We start from the raw sequence: 19902 nt of genomic DNA, 5'->3' as shown, positions 1-19902 counted from the left end.
AATAACCTCTGGAATTCAGAAATACAAGTAGGTCCTGTCTCTGGCAGGCTGTACCACACTCTAAAGGGCGGGCTCCCAGGCACACTCGACGAAATCCCTATCTGCTCTTGGCATTCTGTCTGTTTCCGCAGGTCTGACTGTGTTTTTAGTCCATCACAATGGCTGATCACACTTCTCCAGATTACTTCAGCTGCTCCCTGTGTCTGAACCTTCTGAGGGACCCTGTGGCTATCCCCTGTGGCCACAGTTTCTGTATGGACTGCATCAGTGGCTACTGGAATGAGGCTGACTACACAGGGATTTACATTTGTCCCCAATGTAAGATCACATTCACCCAGAGGCCCGTGCTGCGGCCCAACGCCACTCTGAGCATGGTCGCTGAGAAGATCAAGAAGAGTGGTCTGGCCCTCAACCTCAACACGTCCCAGGGGAACATCTACGCCGGACCAAGTGACGTCCCCTGTGACTTCTGCTCTGGGAAGAAATTAAAGGCTGTGAAGTCCTGTCTTAACTGTCTGGCGTCCTACTGCGAGAAGCACCTGAAGCCACACTATGAATCAGCCACCTTCAAAAGGCACAAGCTGGTGGATGAGCTGGGAAACCTGGACAGGAAGATCTGCCCGCAGCACCAGAAGTCCCTGGAGCTCTTCTGTCGAACAGACCAGATGTGTATCTGTGCTATCTGCACAGTCAGTGAACACAGGGGCCATGACATTGTCTCTGCTGAGGCAGAGAGGGGTGAGAAACAGGTAAGAAATCCTCCTGTCTGTGCTTATGGATCCTTTTAATAGACTAAATACTGAAAAGGCTCGAGAATAGTACTGTTCACCTGTTAGAAAAATCACTTTCAATCAGCCTCTCAGAGAATGAAAGTGTGATTTCATGTCAGACAGATAAGTAGCATATTCAGTTACATAAGAGAAGCCACAAGCGGAAACTCCTTTCCTAATTGCACTCTGATATGTTTTTCAGCCAAATTCATTTTTTAAAAGAGCCACATTCACAGTGCATTAGAAATATATAGTCACTGGAGTAGGTTATGTGAAAGCAAACAGGCTGTTTTTCCCAACTCCTGTCCCTGCACTACGACTGGCAGCTGTACTTTGACCCATTTCACCAACGCTATCAGCTAAACTGGCAGCATTCACCGCCAAAACAAATCCAGCTCTCTGATTAGCTGTATGGAGGTCGGGGGAGTGTCCCCCAGTTATCACCTCTGAAGGCTGCTTTTCAGAAAATGCGGTGTTCCAGCTGTGGGACAGATACACAGAAACCGTAGACTTCCCTCTGCTGCGTTGGTTCCCACCTGTGGGAGTGGATATGTAATGATACTGGAATGTCAGGGAGTCGAGGCCTTCAACACCTCACGAGCAACCAATCACAATGCTGTAACCATGGCAATGCTCATTCAAATGACTCACAGTCACATTGCCTGTAAAACGACATAGAGTAGATAAGACTGTCAACAAATACTGCAGAGTAAATCCACAGCATTCGGACCAATAATGCTTTTATGCATGAGTAATATAGGAGTGTTTTTATGGCACTCAGGAGTTTTAGGACATGATGAAGTTATAATTCATCCTTCTTTACAACACAAGGAGTCTGCTTTCTCTCATCCACGGATTTACAACCTGAATCTCACACATCTCCCTCCGTCTCCCGCTCTCTCCCCTCCCCCTCTCATGTTCAAACCCCCCCCCCCAGATTCCCCACATTCCTCAAGCTTATCTTGAAGAATGGGTTGGTGGGCTTGAGTAAAAGCTGAATTAGAAGCCCTCTGTTCTGCATGTCAGTGCTGTGTGCACCTTGAAACATCTCTTTAAAAGTCAGGCAGCGGTTGATTCACATTCCTAACATGGTCAGAATTCCATCAAAGATTTTTCCCCCCTCTCCCTCTGAGATAAAAGCCGACGGTATTAAGAAGATTCTTTGAGTGGGGTTTATGAGAAATGCCGAAGGGTCTCCCCAGATATTCCTTAATGAAAAAGAGTGTTTTTACTCAACCAACAAATATGAGGCTTTATATCTCGTACAATAAAACAGCGTGACATTCTACTACATCTTGTGCATACTTCTGCATAATAAACGAAAGGAGGCCAGAACGGGCAGTCAGCATGGGAGCACAGGCTTGACAAAACAATGAAATAGACGGCTGTGTAATATGCCTTTATTCTGCAGAAACTCTTGGGAGTCTCTCAAGCTGAGATTAGACAAAAATGCCAGGAGAGGGTGAAGGAGCTGGAGGAGCTGAAGACTGCTGTCGATTCACTCAAGGTAAGGTTTCGTGCATTTCCATGCAAGAAAGAAAAGGCATTGCTGGAAGGTGTTGACTACAGCAGTTCTGTAATGCACTGATATCTTGCCTGTTGTGTCCAGAACTCGGCCCAGAGAGCCATGGTGGAGAGCCAGAAGATGTTTGAGGACATGATCCGCTCCATTGAAAGGATGAGGTCAGAGGTGACCAAGCTGATTGGTATCAACGAGAAGGCTGCTTTCAACCAGGCCGAGGCTTTGATCGAGCGTCTGGAACAGGAGATTGACGAACTGAAGAAAAAGGAGTCCGGCCTCAAGCAGCTGTACAGCACTGAGGACCACATCCACTTTTTGCAGGTACAAGATTGTGTATACAAGATATTATCCTGTGCGCGCAAGATAACTCGTATCAATGTCCTTTGTTTCATCCGCTGCTTATTTCCTGTCTTGTCTCGTCTGGATAATAAAAGCATCTTGTGTCAAAAAGATAACGATCTTGTTTGCACAATATAAAAATAATATCTTAATAACTTTAGGGGCTCTGTAAGCTGTCAATGATCATAATGACAGTATGAAGACATCCGAAGTCCTTTGTATCAACTGGGCGCAAGAATTTCTAAACAAACACTTGAAGAGGCGTTAATAGCAGCACTTGGATATATGACTCATAATATTGTGGATGGAAATTAGGATGTAGAAGAAGTGTCCCCATCTTTGTATGTCGTCTTCATTATGAATCTAGCTCAAAGGTAAAAGCTTTAAAAGCAGAGTTCCATGTGTAAGAGTACATTTGGTTAAATCTGTCAATTACTCAGATAGTTCAGGGTCATGTATATTAATTAGTCCTTGTTACAACACTTTTCTTTTCCCATCAGAACTTCAATTACCTCTGCACCCCCACTGATGACGGCTTCATACCCAAAGTGACGGTGAACCCTGACTTCTCCTTCGGGGCTGTCAGGAAAGCTGTGGCTGAGATCAAGGAGCGCCTGGAGGAGTTTGGCAGAGAGGAGCTGCTTAAGATCTCCAAGACAGGTCTGACCTTAGCAGCAGAAACACAATACTTCTACATGATGGGCAGAAAACACCAGCGAGCTCAATTTGCTAAATGTGAATGTGTTCTGTCTTGTAGTGAATGAGGTCCCAGTGTACACCACAGAAAGTCGAACACTGGACAGAAGGAGCAGAGGTGAGCGCTGTCACGTCCTATGGCAATATATGACTGTAGGAGGTTAATTATTATTTAGGTTGATAATGCAGTTACCATGAATTGTTGGAGGCAAAAACCGCAAAGTCATTGCACCATAGATCCTTCAGTTACAAGCACTGCAAAAGCATGACAGAAAGAAAGAGTTACAGGCATGTGTGTGGGTGTATGCAGTTCACACTGACCTAACAGTGTTTCTTCATGTGCAGGCAAAGAAATGACTGTGGACAATACTCCTCCTCCAGAGCCAAAGAGCAGAGCGGATTTTGTGAAATGTAAGTGTCTGGTAATGAAATGTGATAATTTAACCCCTTGGTTACCAAATAAGTAACAGATTTATGATTTCTCTCTTCCAGACTTCTGTCACTTGAAACTGGACCCTAACACAGCCTACAAGGAGCTGTACATCTCCGAAAGCAGCAGAAAAGTCATCCGTACCCGGGACCTGCAGCCCTACGCAGATAGCTCGGAGAGGTTCGACAGCTTCGCCCAGGTGCTGTGCCGGGAGGCCCTGTCCGGAGGCCGCTTCTACTGGGAGATCGAGTGGACTGGGGAGTTCTCCATTGGAGTGGCCTACAAGAGCATCAGCCGCAAGGGCAAAGGCTCACTCTGTCTGCTGGGCTACAACGACAAATCTTGGAGTCTCCTCTGCTCTGACACGGGTTACTCTGCCTGGCACAACCGGGCGGACAAAGCCATCAACGCCCCCCACTCCCCCAGGATAGGCGTGTACCTGGACCACACTGCAGGTGTGCTGGCATTTTATAGCATAGGCAACAGCATGACCCTCCTGCACAGGTTTGAGACCACATTCATTGAGCCCCTCTATCCAGGCTTTGGAGTTGGAACCTCAGTCAAGATCTGCAGTGTCAAATGAACACTGATATTCGAGCGCTCATTTGAAAATCTGAAAATATTTTCTATGTGTTTCTCCTAATAGACAGCAAAGCTTTTGGAATATATATTTTTGCAACACGAAACTGTAGCACACGGCATTGGTGAAGTTTTATGCTTATACCTGATGAAAAACTACTTATTTTTTAACTCTACACACCACATATTATGTTTTGCATTGTGCTATCAGATCACATTCCCATGATAGTTTTCTCAGACATTAATGAAATACATAATGGCTACATAATCACACAAATACAATATAAAGAGAAGTATTATACATGTTGGCATCTGAAGGTAACTGCTGGATAATATTATAACATGTCAGTATGTAATAAAAGTCAGTCTCTGTGAGCTAAACCTGTAAATGTTATATATTCCCACCGATAGCTGTGCCGTCACATTGTTACACATGATTTCATAAAGGCTGTGACATATCTCAAGTGATGATGTTATTATAAGTCATAATGAATGTAACCTGAGATAACGTGAGGTACATTTGCTTATGATTTCTCATTACATTCCTGGCTAATATTATTGCATAATTCGTTTAAAATATATTGCACTCTTATGATCAGTATGAGTACTGCAAAACACGTTGGTGCATGAACAGGTATTATTCTAGTTTCAACGCATTAAGAAGAACACATCGTTGTCATTTCATTTTGTCATGTTTTGATATTATCTGATAGCTGTCATATCAGTTGCTGAGAGTCTTCACAGTTTTTTCACTTGAACTAACCTTTATTTAATTTTATGTATGTTTACTTATATAATGGACAAGCAGAGTATAATTGGTATCAAGAAGACTTGTTTTGTAACAAAATTGTTCATTGAGAGTTCCAAATAAAGAGCTAAATGAATGGATTTCTGTGTTTGTGAGATTATTTATCTATTTCTACATGGAAACATACAAACCAAATGGTGTTATATCGATGTTGCCAAATTAAATGTCTTATTGGATTATAAATGGTCTTTCTGAAATGGATTTAAGTGTGAAATCAAAGCTACTTTTTGATTTCTTTTGTGCAAGTTGTGGTCTAAAAATCTCAAGTTATCTGTATCAACAGAGAAATCATTTACATACTTCCATCAAGTATGTAACTGGTATGTGAACAACCAAACCACCTGCTCCGGAAACTAATTACAGCCCTAACAGGACTTGAACAGAGTGCTCACGACTCCATCTGTTGGTTGATTACAGGAACTGAACTAAAAAGAAAGTTTCAACTTACTATCAACAGTCACGCTGCCAAAATAACTGCACCACTGCTTTGTTCTGACTGTATCCTCAAAGGTTCATCGTGACAGAATATGACATTAACTTTATACACATTTAGACAAGATGCTGCAAACTTTTTCTTCTATAGACCAGCAATATACAGTATTACAATGCATACAATGTACCATTTTACTTGTTCATGAGCTCATACACACCAACGTATGGCTGAAACCAGCTCACTATGTATGTTTTAGGGTGTAGAATCAAGACTGATTTTTACTGCACAGTCAAGTGCAAATCCAAAGTAGTTATTACAGGAGAGGGTTGTGCAACAGCAACGTGCAGAGTGGCAGGACAGTGTTTTGTTTACTTACAGACTTTAAGCACTTATATTTCCTTTTCTGTATCCTCACATTTGTCAAATACATGCATGTTATATAAAAATCAATGACCCAGAAGACATTTTTTTTTTTTAAAGACAATAGATATCTGTTTATTGTTTCCCAGGATTTTTACAGGAAGTTGAGCAGACAACACTCAAGAGAAAAAAAAACACAGCATGACAGTCCAAAATTCAGACATCATAGCCGATGATGCCTCCCTTGCCAATGCACTCTCCGATGTAGAACCACATCAAAACTTCAGTGGCCACCAGTCCATTCCTAAATGTGTCCTGTGAGGAAAAAACAAATGTATTTAGAATTACTTCTGGAGAAGGAATTTAAGCACGGACGACAATCTCCCTGTCATTGTTGTCCCTTTGGACTGACTGAATAATATTTTCATTTCACACAGCATAGACTTCAACAACTGTTTTCACTGCTTTCATTAGCATGTAATTAATTATTTTGCCAGGTTCTGAAATTTAATAATATTTATATCCCCTTATGTTTTGTGTCCTGGCCCATTAGAACCTCAAGACATGTTTCACATGTTAATTTAGACAACATGAGCATTTATGTGTGTCAATAATGTGTAAGTGTGTGCTGCCATAGGCACCTGCACATTACATAATAAATTTTCAAATTTTCATCATCACTGACTGTGATACAGGTAACATCCCCAAGTACTAAGTAACTATAAAATCTCTAAATCCATAGTATATAACAGTAAATTTTGAATACACACTGTTAATTGTGTAACTATGCCTTTTTGAAGTTAAAAAACAAAAACAAAAAAAAAAGTGAAGTTTTATGTCAGGTTTAGTTGATTTGATTGATTATGTGAGCTGTACTCCTGAGATTTTAGCTTCCATTGTGTCCATAAATCTAACTGTGAGCAGTGTTGATCTTTTAATCATCTACATGAACGTTTCATAAACGTTTAAGATGATGGACCCTTACAGTAGAAGAAAACAATTACGGTCAACAAATTGCATACTGGTTAACAGTTAGCCTTTTAAGCAACATAGTCAAACCTTTTAAGCAACATAGTCATCAGTGAATTTCCTTCTCTATCAGGACAACAGAAAGCCTTCACTTCTCATTATTTCTGAATGTGTCATATACAGCTACCACAGCCTAGTGTTCTGTCACTGACACTAGGTGACAAGTCTTCAGAACCAGGTCTAAGATCAGCATGGGACATGTACAAACTGACAATTTAGACACTTGCATGGGGACTTCTAATGATATGTCACTGTGATTTTTCATGCACTTAATGTGTTTTGAACATTGGTGCCTGACAGTTGTGTGTATAAGTATGTATTCATGTGTGGATATAACATACGCACCCTCACTGTGGTTTGACCGAGACGGCCTGTCTGGACAGCCTTGATGAGGTTTTTGGCCCCCTCGATGGCCTTGGGGATCTCAGCAGGGCTGGGAGGGACAAGTTCAACGCGGGCATAGTACCAGAAGGTTGCTAGCCGCGGTTTGGAATAGGTGACAGCGGCTAGAAGAGAAGAAAGAGTGCAATTAAAGGTCTGGTGCAACTTTCCTTTACTGTGACTAAAGCAAGCTTTGAGCTGTAGAGCTCCCCTGCGTGCTGATTAGTAGCATTAGCCACATAGCTCTCTGATTTATTCTCTACCGGTATAAACAATACAAATCGCGCGTAGTAAGTAACAGAAAAAACAGTTTGTCTGAGGGAGAAAAACGACGTGAAATCTCAATTCAGCCTTTTCTGCACCTAATAGCATTAGTTAGTGCTAGCAACATCTACTTCATTCAACTGATGGCTGGGTCTCGGTGTTATTGACAGCGTCGGCCTAGCGACGTCTTGCCAATTAGCTTATAACGTTACTGCGTACGTACAGTTCAGTTCCTCGTTGCTGGATACATGTTGTGATTAAAAGTATAAGAAATTAACTTACCGCCAATCAGGGTAGGTACTTTAGCGACCAGTTTTTGCATTGCCTGTGCCATGTTGACGCGTTTGTCGAGGCTAACTGCTTCGTTGGTTCCTGCTAGCCGACTGAATGTCACCTCCAGGACCAGGACCAGGACCCGCGAGTGCAGCTGACCACACAAGTGCCTGTACAGAAAGCCCGCTAATTTCAATCGCACCTCCTTGTATAATAATGGGTCACATGATATGACATGTTTATACTACGTACATCATTTGAGCAGTTGAATCAGAATTTCATAATATAAGATGATTGTCACTGTTTCTACGGCTTTACGACAGGTAATTAAAGTCAAACGCCTCATGCGCAAGCTACATTTTTGCCATACGGCCACTAGAGGGTGCAGTGAACCATATTGGGGTTTTTTTTAACCATCAAATATACAGTATGTAATGGTTCACAAATATTTAAATACATTAGATAAACATCATTTATAGGGGTATTGATCAGAGACAAAAGGGGACAGATACACTGATCTCACTTATTTTTTTATAATATTTGTCTTGGTTTAAACATTATTCCGAACAACTATTCACCAAGAAGATGTGAGATATCATCTTAAGGAAAGGTAACATTTTATGAGATCCATTCTGGATCAAGTATATCTGTCCAGGCCTCACTGGTAAACTGATGAAAGTAACAACACACAGAGTACAATTAGGATGGAGCAGGTCCATCACCCAGGGCATGATTCATCCATCAGGTCAATCAAGTCTTAGCTTAGTTTAGTTTAGTTTAGCTTAGCTTCATTCATTTGAGTTTAGCTCAGTTTAACTTTGCCAAGATCTCAACACCATCAAATGATGTCCTTGTCATTTAGTCTTATAATATACTTTGGTCAGATAAGTTACATGAAAGTCTTTGTTTATGATTACATAAATTCTGATAAAACACTTACTGTGCACATCACCACTTTTACATTTATCTAGAAACTTGTATCATGCTTTCATTCATTTTTCACTTGGCTCTTTTATTTGTATGTACTAATGTACCAATGACATTCTGAGTTCAACATGGCAAATGGTGAATATCTATAAACATAAGTAATATTACGCTTTAAAAATCTTTCACAATAGAACAAAAATATTTTTTTCATCACTGTCATATTTGTCAGATCCATATTCAATAAAATTACACTCTGCGAGAACAAATCATTTATCTGGAATGTTTTACACGTAATATATTAAACACATACACATAACACACTCCCACCTAAAGCAATACAATGAACACTTTTTATATAATATTAAAGGGCCATATCAGTGTTTTTCATCCCATTTAACCCCAGTACTTTACATGAGTGCAGATCATGTTTTTATAAGAAATGGTAGTTTCTGCTACCACTGGTTGCATTCATCGGTACAATAGGAAATGTAGTTTGTAAAGACTATGGTCCATCAAGATGTGGCAAATTGTTGTCTGAGATTAAATGTTCTACATCTCTAAATGTATAATACTGAACCAAAAAAAACATTTTTATATCATACACAAATGCACATTACAAAATTTCTTTTTGTTTGTAAAATTGACTGAGTTTTATGTAGCTTATTTTTCTCTTTCATCATTTGCAGTCCTTTGTGAAACCCTGGCATTAAATGTAGGCAATCTAAGGATTTTTCTTCTTCAGCTCACTTTGAAGTCTCCTCAGCAGGCATATGATATCTTTGTCACTCACAAAGATGATTTCTCATCATCTTCTTCCTCCTGCTGACACACAAACAAGAAGAGATGGTGATCATGGTGGTCACTGATGAACTGACAAATGTGGAAATAGATTATGTAGCAGATCCAATCTTTTTTACCTCACTGTCACTGCTGTCTTTGGCAGGTGTGTCAGTCTGCTTCAACTTGCTGTCGCCAGTCTTGTCCTTGACGAGTAGGGAAAGAAAATGTCCTCCTTCCTTTACTAGCACAATCACATCTTCCAGATATTTCTCCTCCACATTTTGCCCATTGACTTCAATCACTACATCACCCACAAGTAATCCTGCATTCTGCCCAGAGCTCCCAGAAGCTACCTGCAGGAGAAAAAGCAAAATCCTACCACCACTTCTGACACAAAATAGAAATGTCCTGACCTGCTCACTTCTTGTTTTTTGCCTCAGTGACAAGGTAATGTTGACTAAGTGCCATCCCTACCTGGCTGATGAAGGTCCCTGGACGATGTGGGACACAACCCAGGTGAAAGCCAAACCCCAGAGGGCCTTTTTGGAGAGAACAGTGCCTGGGTTTACACGAGCCATCCATTTTGTTTAGTGGTGACTTTTCTCTCTGATCAGCATCTCCATCACAGAAGAGAAGAGGTGATAGACCCAACTGCAGAAACAAAATAACAGAAAGAACCATAATCACTGGCTCTTATCTGGATGTGAGTTATGTTTGAAATAGATTTCTGATGTTTCTGATGAGCACCATCCTGAGCACTTGATCATATAAAAACATTGTGTTTCAGAAGAAATCATGCATCTGGTAAGTGATGCCCACCTTGGTGTAAAACTCCATCCCCTGGAGAGTGATGGTGGTGAGTGAGACCTGTTTTCCACTCAGTCTGACTCTGTCCACAATCTCCCCATGCTTCAGTGACTCCACTGACTCTCCGTTGACCTCGAGCAGAACCTCTCCATCTTGCATACCTGCCCTCTCTGCTGGACTGCCAGGGTCCATCTCACGCAGAACATGAACTATTATTCAAACACAAACCGACATTTGAGTCAAAGGCTGAAGTCTAGAATGCCCATGTTTGAGTTTCACGCTCTTTCAGTCCTCTCACATGTGCGTCCTGATGGCGCCTTCTCCAGCCGAAGGAGGAGGCCGTAGCCCTCAGGCCCACAGACCAGGTGGAACTTTCTGGGTCTATGGGGCAGGTTATGTGAAACAGCAGCGGTGGGAAGGATGGGCATCCTCTCTTGCGTGTACTTCTTCTCGCTCTCACTGTCAATCACGAGGATGGTGATGTGATCGCCACATTTTTTCATCTACAGCAAAACATTATTTATTAGACAAGGAGGGACATAATAACTTCAGTCTTCTAATTGTAATCGACCCGTTGTTTGCGTGCGTGTGCTTTTTCATGATTTGTTTATGTCTGTCAGTTGCATTCATTATTAGAAACCCCATTTTTGGGCCATCTTAGTTAAATAACCAGTTTTGGAGTAAATGACAGTAAAACAAAGTGCAGCAAAAGAGTGATTGTACTTCTCTGTTGCTGATTAGCAAAGCGGGCTGACTTCATACCATCCTGCTGAGTGCAGAGTGTGTGAGATCGGACACTGTTGCTCCGTTCATCCACACCAGCCGATCTCCCTTCTGCACCCCTGCCTTTTCAGCTGCACCTCCAGCAACCAGGTTCACAGAGAAGTGACCTTTCTGACCTTTTCCTACAGAGCAGAAACAGGATGAGCAACAGATTTCATCTTAACGTCCTTCTGATAGACCTCTAATCTTGAACCTTGGATATGTGATTATCAGCAGGAGCGTTACCTTCCACAGGTGTGAAGCTGATGCCCAGACCTGACACAGGATGCTTGGTGATGTGGCAGAGTCTGGGTGGTTTGCAGCCTTTGCCCTTCTTAATTCTGGCCACACCTCGAAGGTCTTGACCTTGGGACACAGCCTGCTTATACTCCTCCTCATCCAACACTAATAAACATAACTGGAGTCCACTTAGCTTTATCTTCCGAGCCACCTGATTCATAAAAAGGGAAACAGTCAGTCTTCCATCAGTCCATTAGAGAAACCTCTATAGGTTTAGAAATGTAGTGCTTATCTTACCTCAGAGTGAGGAAGATCATCAACATAGCAGTTGTTGACCTCCAGAAGCCTATCTCCATCTCGAACGCCGCTGCGCCCTGCCACCCCACCTGACACTACATTTCTAATTATGTGGCCCCGGCATCCCTTCTCCACCCGCAGATGGAAGCCATACGACTCCCTGTCCTCCCGTTTGAGAACACACAGACGTGGGCTGGGGGTTGGCACATAGTCTGAGCAGGAAGAGACAGAAAAGTGCTGTCATCCCCCCTGTGAGCAGTGTTCGCTCATGGTCTGATACACAGGAGATAGGTAGAAATTTGTACGCAAGATACCTGAGTCGTCTGTGATGACCATCACTGGGTTGTCTATTCCCTCTTTAGGATTAAATGTAAATTTCCTGCAAAGGAGACATGGGAGACATTTGGTTTAAGATTTCAGTGACAAATAATTACTGATTGAAATGGGTAAATTGATATGCATAGGTAAAGAAAAAAGAGAAGTACACTATCTTTTATTACCAGTACAGTAACAATAGCATTTATCTGTGCACACAGGGTCATATCTCGGGCCCAAAGTCTTAACGATTACTGCATTCCAAAAGTCAATTTGCCAAGCTGAGTCAATTACAATTTGTTTTATTCCAGTCAAGCTGTAATTCTGTTTTTCTATTTCTATTAACATTAGCAGTAATGTTATTTTTCTTAGTAGCAGCAGTATAGTTTTCATAGTTTGAACTGACGGTGAAATCACGAGAGTATTTCAAAATTTATGAACATTAGTGCAAACAGTTAGATGAGACTTACTCTGTCAACCCTATGATTTCCACCAAACCTTGAAAAACAGACATCACATCAGTTTAGTGACTTCAACAGAATAAAATTCCTCCAGTGAGATTCAATATTCCTACATTTGCAAACATATTTACCATATTTACTAAAGTATGTGATATAGTTACCATCGTCATCGTAAATCTGCATTGATACCACACACCAACATGAATCAGACATAATATTATATCAATATAACATTAACTGTCAATCACATTACGGTGGATTCATTTGAACTTACAGCTCTGTGAACGCCTCTGTGGTGCTGTCCACTAAACTGAAGCATCAGCTTAACAGTAAGACTGATATGTGAACCTTGAATGACATATCTGCTGACTTCAGCACCTTAACAGCCATAAAACAGGGTTTGACTTTATGTGATTATCTTAAGTCTTCGTCCTCCCTGGGGGGGGGGGTTAAAAACATTAAAAAGCCTGAAGGTGCAAATGTCTAATGAATATTTAACAGAATCTAAGCTTGGCAGGAACTTACACAATCAGCCAAACAGTCCTTTCTAAGTGCATTGTTGCACTGGGACATCAGGGACACTAATATTGTATCGGTGAAAAATATATTTAAGCCTTCAAATAAAAACTTTCTGGTACACATTGCAATTTCCCATGTGGCACGGCTCAGCCATCGTGCACTGAACAAGATTCAACGATGGGCAAGAGCTATTTATGTTGTTTGAGCAAAACAGTGAATTCATGACACCTTATGAGTTTGAAACAAATCCCTCTTACATAAAGGGTTGGACTGAGCCATTATTCATTCATCCCTATCCAGTATCCAAGCTGTGTGCTGCAGGGATCCATTTTAGGCCCTGTCCTGTTCACCAGCTATGTAAATTAGGTTGTCTCTTCTGTGTCTGTGTGTAAAATTTACATAGATGATACTGTTTTATGCTCTGTTGCTGATTCTGTCCAGTTAGCAGTAGAGAAATTACAGTTCTCCTTTACTGCACTGGCATATGCACGTATTAATATTAAATTAGTAGTTAATGATAATAAATGAAAATCCATGGCATTATCCAGGCGCAATGATATAGATTACAGTCACATATTTCCAATTAGACATTAATTAGACATTTAGATAAAATATCACGTAGAAAACCTTGTTGATAAAGTGTGACTGAAGCTTGGTTTGTTGGACAGAAACAGCTGCTGTAGAGAGGTTTGTTGAGGCAGTTTTCCTCTCAGATCAACATGCTGCTGCCTCCACTCTGAAGGCCTGAGACTCCACTCCCCACTCTGCCCTCAGAGCCATTACTGGTGATGATTATAACACTCACCACTGTAATCTGTATGATAAATTCAGTTGCCCTTCCCTGTCTCAGAGAGGTAATGAATAGTGGCACTTATTTATCCACAGAGGCCTTGCTGGTAAATTGTCAGACCTCATCCTTGCTGCTCTGGTGCTCTGGCCTGTACTTAGCCGACTCCAGTGATTGGTTGATGGTCACGCAGCCTTGAATCAGAACTGATCCTGGACCACTGCACTAACAGCAAAGGCATCCTGCTTTTGCTGTTAGTGCAGTGGTCTCATAGAATAATCTGCAATGTCTTCAAAAAATTCAAACACTTCAGCATCTCTGTACCATCTCATCATTGACTGTCTGCCCTTGTTATTTTCTTTCTATTATTGTACAAAACTGTTAACCGGAGAGCATGAGTGTGCTCAACCAACCTACCCTGTATAAATAAAGGTTAAATAAAACTAAACTCACTCACAGTTAGTTAGTTTGCTCACAGTTACTCATCTCCCCATAGTGGCCATTAGAAGGACGGAGAAGTAATGCACTAAGCGTCACTGTCCTCTGCACTGCTTATCTGTTTGGTTCACCATGTCAGTGACACTGAGTTCTTGTTTCTCAGAGACAGTGTGAAATAAAAACAAACTGTTAACACAATCTAACACACTCAGTAACTCTCTGGTCCCGCATGAGATCCATCGCTCACATCACATCTACATGGCTAAACAGCCCTTCTGCTGAATAACTTGTACCAGAGGCACTTCAGTGCAGCTAATGGGTCACTGTTTGCTCTTCCCCACAATAAACATTCTTTTTAAGGTTCTAGGGCAAAGTGATCCTCTATATACACACAAAGACAAGCTGCTGAAGCTCAGCTGGCTCTGTTAAATAGTAGCAGTTGGCTTTTTTGACTTCATAAAGAGGAGAATTTTGAGATATGAATGATGTTGGAAGCATCTCGGAAGCACTATCCAAATGGATAATTTGAATTTGCTCAGCAAGACAAGGTACAGAAATCAAGTCAAGTGTTCTGTCTAAAATCTATATTTTGGCGTATAGACGATGGTTACGTTACATTGGTAACTCTGTGTGGTCCAATTTGATCTTGAATGCAGCACAATAGAATACAAACATAGCACAGACACACAAAAAGTCCAAAATTTCTTTTGTAAATATCAAAATCCAATAAAATACAGACAAAAGGGACAACACAAATGCAACAGCTCATACAAGATAGATGGAAAACACACATTAAGACCGCTTATAAGGTTTGAATGTATTACCTGTGCTTGATTTCATGCTGTGTCTTTTTCCCATCAGGCCAGCAGTCAACCACACTGACAGATGTAACAGTGCGAGTGCATTCAAACATTTAATCTGTCCATGGTGAGACTCCGCCCTTTGAGGGCCACCAAGCTTAATGTTTAATCTGTGGGGGAAATTTTGAGCACACGCACCTATATCTGCTTTGCATTGTACCGAGGACTGAAAGTACGAAACACGGCAAGATCGTTACCCTCTGTTCTGTCTCAAAGGATGACTTTCATCTTGTTATTCTCCAAAAGTTACAGTTATCTGTGCATGTGTGAGGACTATATTTGTGCCTGTTTCCATGAGAATCACATCTAAGACCGACAGTGCCAAGGCCAAAGCTCAGTGACAAGTTGCACAAACATTCCAACAAAAGCAGCAGAGTGGTGATTTATAGCTCAGCTGGCGTGAAGAAATGGTGCTGCTGCTCAAGGTGAGCATAACTAAGAAGTGACTGAATGGAAATATAGAGAAAAGGAGGATGAAGGAGGTGGTGAGAAATCAAAGTGTTGAGTAGTCATATCTATTTCACTTGATGGGTTCCAGGAAGCCACACAGCACTTAGAGATGGGAGGTTATTAGTGGGGTTCATGCTTTTGTCATTCCACCATAGTTGCCTGGCATTTCTTGGCTAAAATTGATTGCAATGCCTCTTTGTCAGCATGTTACAGTCAGCCCTCATCTTCCTTCAGGTAAAATGTCAAAAGTAATACGAAAATTACATTAAGGTGATAACTTCCAGCATCTTTAATGTTTATATGAGCTCCAGATTTCAGAGTCCAGTCAAGTTATATGTGTTCATTAGCATTCCAAGTAGAAAAAAAAAAACTTCTTTAACATGCAAATTGGAAAATATGCTCCAGACTTCAGCTATGACTTATTAATGATTTCTGACCAAATACAAGTTGGAATGAACCAAATCCATGAACTGCACACACGCACGTGGCACGACCTCTCATTTATTTTGATGTCTCCCATGAACCATGTGCATGTCAGAGTATGTGTATGTCTATTAGAACATAAAGGATTTGTGTGGAGAGATGATTAATACAATCAAAGCACCCTTTATGGTTTATCTTTTTCCTTTGTATTCCTCCTGCTACTGTCAGTGTGTAACTGAGTATGTATGTCCATGTGGGTGTGTGTGTGGGCGTACATACATATGTTTACAAGCAGTTTACTGAGACTGTGTCACAGTACAAAATGTATCACTTCCCCGTATTGTTCTCCAGATTATGCATGTGGTGACAGTAAATTCATCTTTATTTAGTGTCCAGGAAAGAGAAAGCTTCTTTTTTTTTCAAATGACAGGTTATTTCCAATAATGTTTAAACATGCACCTCTGATTGGAACATTTGGCTGTTGGAAAATTAGCCTAAGAATGCATGATTCCTTCAGGCGGTTAAAACTTTTTGAGGGGAGAACACGGTGCCTTTGGGGAAAAATTACATATACTTGTGCAGAGTCAGACGGGTGTTGCTATCCTTAAGAATGTATTTAGATACTGTTTGGAAATTATCGCATGTAAGGATTTGGTCATAAAGCTAGAGAAGTAGAGACAAGCTTGCTGGTGGACAGATTACCAAGTGCCATCCTCTGTGGTAATAGAGATCCAACAGGTGGCACTGTTGCATGTCCAGAATATTCTGCTACCAGAAAATGATTACATTATTCTGTGCAGGATAGTACTTAAATATTAATTTAAGTACAAAAATATTTTTCTATCTTTCAGGAATTAGAAATGCAGTTTGTTCAGAGTTCGTGTGATCATACTAACTAGTGCTGCACTGATTTTTAAGGAAATTACATATAATATCTATTAAAAAGGCTGAGGAAAAATGCATTTGTTGATACTTAATCATTTTCTAGAATTCATGACAACCCAACCCAAAGAACAAGCTCTAAAAGGAGAAAAATAAGTAAGAAAAGCGCAGTAATGACAGCTGACACATATATGTTTAACCAAACTACAAAGGCAGCAACAGGTCCAAGCTCTGAGCAGGTCACCATTCAGATCTTACATCAAAATTATTTGACTTCAGGTTATGGATAGGTATTTGTAACCAATGACAAGCTATTATGTGTCTTGCTTGCAAGGTGCAAAGGCCCACGTATGGTCAATTAGTAACTTCACCTCCACTGATGTTCAAAGGTTAGGCGTCCATATCATTTGTGAAAAGGAAATGAAACTATGGTGACACAAGATGATCCGTGCAAGCATTCATTCAGCGTAGAGCGCAGGAGCGAGATGAATGAGCTTGAACCTGCTTATTGACAGACAAATGAGAGAGAAATAACAGAAGGCGTGTTTGCATACAGCATGTTTGTGTGATGTCATTCCTCAAACTTCTGCCTTGTTGAAGTGGAGCAGTTGGAATGAGAGAGAGAGAGAGAGAGAGAGAGAGAGAGAGAGAGAGAGAGAGAGAGAGAGAGAGCCAATAAGGCTTCTATGGGACTTTTCAATCCTGGTTCCGGATCCAAGTGTCAGTCCTGCTCAGTCATCCCTGGTGGGATCCTCCCAGCCACAGGAAGACACAGAGCTCCCATCTGTGCCTAAATCCTTGCCAAAGCACTGGAGTGCACTCACGGTCATAAATCTGTAGGAGACAGCTACCTTTTTGTACACGATTCCATTTGTTACACATACTGTATCTCAAGTCAGAGCATCGCTGCTCCTCTGTGGACCTCAGCTGCCTCCTTGTTGAGCTGCAGGAAATGAGACACATTAAATAGAGATGGGGACATGTTTAAGGGTCTATAAGGAAAGACGAGAGCAAATGCTGCAGAACTACCGGTGCTGCTCTTTGCTTTGCGTGGAGCCTGAGGCCACGCTCAGCCTCGGCAGGCCTGTGTGACATCCTTGCAGAGAGTCCGAAGGCCACTCTTTTATCGTGACACACACATGGCTTCTCTGTCAGTGTCTGTGTCTTGTGTTTCCTCGATCTGGGAATCCATGGCAACAGCAGCGTGAATGGTCTATTCAGGACCTCCTCCACTGCACCCTCTGCCTTTGAAATTATACATCAGCAAACAAAGTGCATAGTTGGTTTGGTCCAGGTTTAGGCCTGGTCCCAGGTGGGAAAGTAATCTATTTAATTTATTTTTAAAATATGAAAAAAAGAAAACTGCTGTTTATGCTCCAAGCAAGTGTCTGTCATCTCAGTGGAGACTGATGTCCTCTGAAATTCATTCACTTATACTATTTGGTTATTGGTTGAGGATTGCTTACTCTAAAATGTCCAGAAATCAAAAAGAACAGATAACTGTGCTGCAGTAATGAAGCATCTTTTGTGTTAGTATGAATTCGGCTAGGATTTAAAGTGAAGACATTGGTGGTGCATGTCATCTGTTAAATAATTTTTTCTTGAATATTTTGCAAATTATATAACCTACCCAAACACTTCCCCTTAACATTTCATTGTGAAATGTTTCGTGTGATTTTTTTTTTTTTTCCCCCTGTAGCTTTGGCCAGAGGATCCTTCTGGGTGGATCACAATCCAGATGTTGTCTGTAGGCTCTTGGGACAACTCATTATTATGACGCCACAGAAAACAGCAAAAGTAACAACAACATCATGGGGAATTTTGACATCCTTTGTAACCCAATTCAATACCATTTCATTTATGTTTTGAAATTAGCTTGATTTGTTTTCTGTTAATGAATCTGCATGAATGCTAACACCTCCTATACTTGTTCACGGCATCTAACCTCAAAAACCTAACTGAATAGTCTGCACTGCTTGGAGTAGATAACTGACACTGATCTGACCTTTCATTTGTCAGGCATCTGAAAACCAATGTTTTTAACATGAAGATTGACTTAATTTTACTGTTATTATTCAGCAGATGGGCGGCACGGTGGCACGCAGTGCGCTTGCCTCCAAGCAAGGAGGTCTCTAGTTCGATCCCCGGGTCGGGCAGGGCCTTTCAGTGTGAAGTTTGCATGTTCTTCCCGTGCATGCATGGGTTCTCTCCGGGCACTCCGGCTTCCTCCCACAGACCAAAAACATGCACATTAGGTTAATTGGTGACTCTAAATTGTCCATAGGTGTGAGTGTGAGTGTGAATGGTTGTATGGGATAGGCTCCAGCCCCCCGCAACCCCAAAAGGGATACGTGGGTATAGAAGATGAATGAATGAATGAATATTCAGCAGATATTAACACAATGAAATTTGTGTAAAAAGTGTTTTCTCAGTCAGTTGCAGTCGTACTCTGTCATGCATCCCCATCTATTAGATAAACAATAACCTTCTAGGATGTCCATTTCTTGGACACGATTTTTATTTAAGTAGGAGTCTAGTCTATTTTCTACAGTATCTCTGTATAAAATAGATTTAATAAACCTTTTTTTTTTTTTAAGTTTGGGGACCTTACTTCATTCCCCAGGCATCATGATGCGTGACAAAGACCATGTACTAATTTTCCTGCTGTCTCAGCAGAATGGCAGCTCTGCTAAAGGGTCAACTCACTAAGGGATGCTTTCCCAGCATTCAGTTTTACATTGAGCAATAAGGTAACATCCTTTGCCAACAGAAATTGTGGATGTAAAAAAGGGAAATGATCACTTGGGTGCACACTCCACCCAACAGATATTGCATGATTCTAACCAAAACACACAAAGTCTACTTACAGACTTTGAGGAAGATGTCACTATTTTATAGCCTATAATTTTCATTCCTCAGACTGTGTTGACAGAATGGCATGAACGGACACTTATTTCTTATATTTGAAGTTATATTTTGGTGCAAGAATGAAACTTTGGTTCTGAAAAAACACTTATATTTTGTTTTCCTTTAGGTAATAGTGCCTGCAGGTCAACTATGCCAGTATGAA

The 19902-nt window shown here is 41.1% G+C and overlaps 3 protein-coding genes across 3 annotated transcripts; 1 reads left to right on the top strand and 2 right to left on the bottom strand.

The window, feature by feature from the left end:
- Positions 1-5224, top strand: ftr82 (finTRIM family, member 82). The gene is made up of 7 exons (XM_076750141.1): positions 1-749; positions 2182-2277; positions 2380-2613; positions 3132-3291; positions 3389-3445; positions 3673-3738; positions 3820-5224. The coding sequence occupies exons 1-7, from the start codon at positions 159-161 to the stop codon at positions 4338-4340; spliced, it is 1725 nt and encodes a 574-aa protein (XP_076606256.1). The 5' UTR covers positions 1-158; the 3' UTR covers positions 4341-5224.
- An 823-nt stretch (positions 5225-6047) lies between these two features.
- Positions 6048-8044, bottom strand: atp5l (ATP synthase, H+ transporting, mitochondrial F0 complex, subunit g). The gene is made up of 3 exons (XM_076749771.1): positions 7894-8044; positions 7312-7472; positions 6048-6252 (listed from the first exon to the last, which is right to left on the bottom strand). Exons 1-3 carry the CDS (start codon positions 7943-7945, stop codon positions 6154-6156), a joined length of 312 nt encoding a protein of 103 aa, XP_076605886.1. The 5' UTR covers positions 7946-8044; the 3' UTR covers positions 6048-6153.
- Positions 8045-9597: 1553 nt separating this feature from the next.
- On the bottom strand, positions 9598-12526 carry nherf4b (NHERF family PDZ scaffold protein 4b). The gene is made up of 10 exons (XM_076751319.1): positions 12483-12526; positions 12012-12076; positions 11698-11909; positions 11407-11611; positions 11161-11297; positions 10697-10901; positions 10411-10607; positions 10066-10242; positions 9729-9944; positions 9598-9633 (listed from the first exon to the last, which is right to left on the bottom strand). Exons 1-10 carry the CDS (start codon positions 12524-12526, stop codon positions 9598-9600), a joined length of 1494 nt encoding a protein of 497 aa, XP_076607434.1.
- Positions 12527-19902: the final 7376 nt, after the last annotated feature.

The sequence above is a fragment of the Chaetodon auriga genome, chromosome 15 (genome assembly GCF_051107435.1).
Source record: "Chaetodon auriga isolate fChaAug3 chromosome 15, fChaAug3.hap1, whole genome shotgun sequence".
NCBI classification, from domain to species: domain Eukaryota; kingdom Metazoa; phylum Chordata; class Actinopteri; order Chaetodontiformes; family Chaetodontidae; genus Chaetodon; species Chaetodon auriga.
The sequence above is the reverse complement of the archived record's forward strand: the minus strand, read 5'-3'. Positions and strand labels throughout refer to the sequence as shown.

Excerpts from the sequence above, each read along its gene's own strand:
- atp5l (XM_076749771.1), bottom strand. The coding sequence starts at position 7,945 with ATGGCACAGGCAATGCAAAAACTGGTCGCTAAAGTACCTACCCTGATT. Across the intron at positions 7,473-7,893 it reads AGTACCTACCCTGATTGGCG|CCGCTGTCACCTATTCCAAA; the intron begins GTAAGTTAATTT and ends CTTCTCTTCTAG. Across the intron at positions 6,253-7,311 it reads TCGGTCAAACCACAGTGAGG|GACACATTTAGGAATGGACT; the intron begins GTGCGTATGTTA and ends TTTTCCTCACAG.
- ftr82 (XM_076750141.1), top strand. The coding sequence starts at position 159 with ATGGCTGATCACACTTCTCCAGATTACTTCAGCTGCTCCCTGTGTCTG. Across the intron at positions 2,278-2,379 it reads CTGCTGTCGATTCACTCAAG|AACTCGGCCCAGAGAGCCAT; the intron begins GTAAGGTTTCGT and ends TGTTGTGTCCAG. Across the intron at positions 3,292-3,388 it reads GCTTAAGATCTCCAAGACAG|TGAATGAGGTCCCAGTGTAC; the intron begins GTCTGACCTTAG and ends TCTGTCTTGTAG.
- nherf4b (XM_076751319.1), bottom strand. The coding sequence starts at position 12,526 with ATGTCTGTTTTTCAAGGTTTGGTGGAAATCATAGGGTTGACAGA. Across the intron at positions 11,298-11,406 it reads CAGCTTCACACCTGTGGAAG|GTCAGAAAGGTCACTTCTCT; the intron begins GTAACGCTCCTG and ends CTGTAGGAAAAG. Across the intron at positions 10,608-10,696 it reads GGCGCCATCAGGACGCACAT|TTCATGTTCTGCGTGAGATG; the intron begins GTGAGAGGACTG and ends TTTGAATAATAG.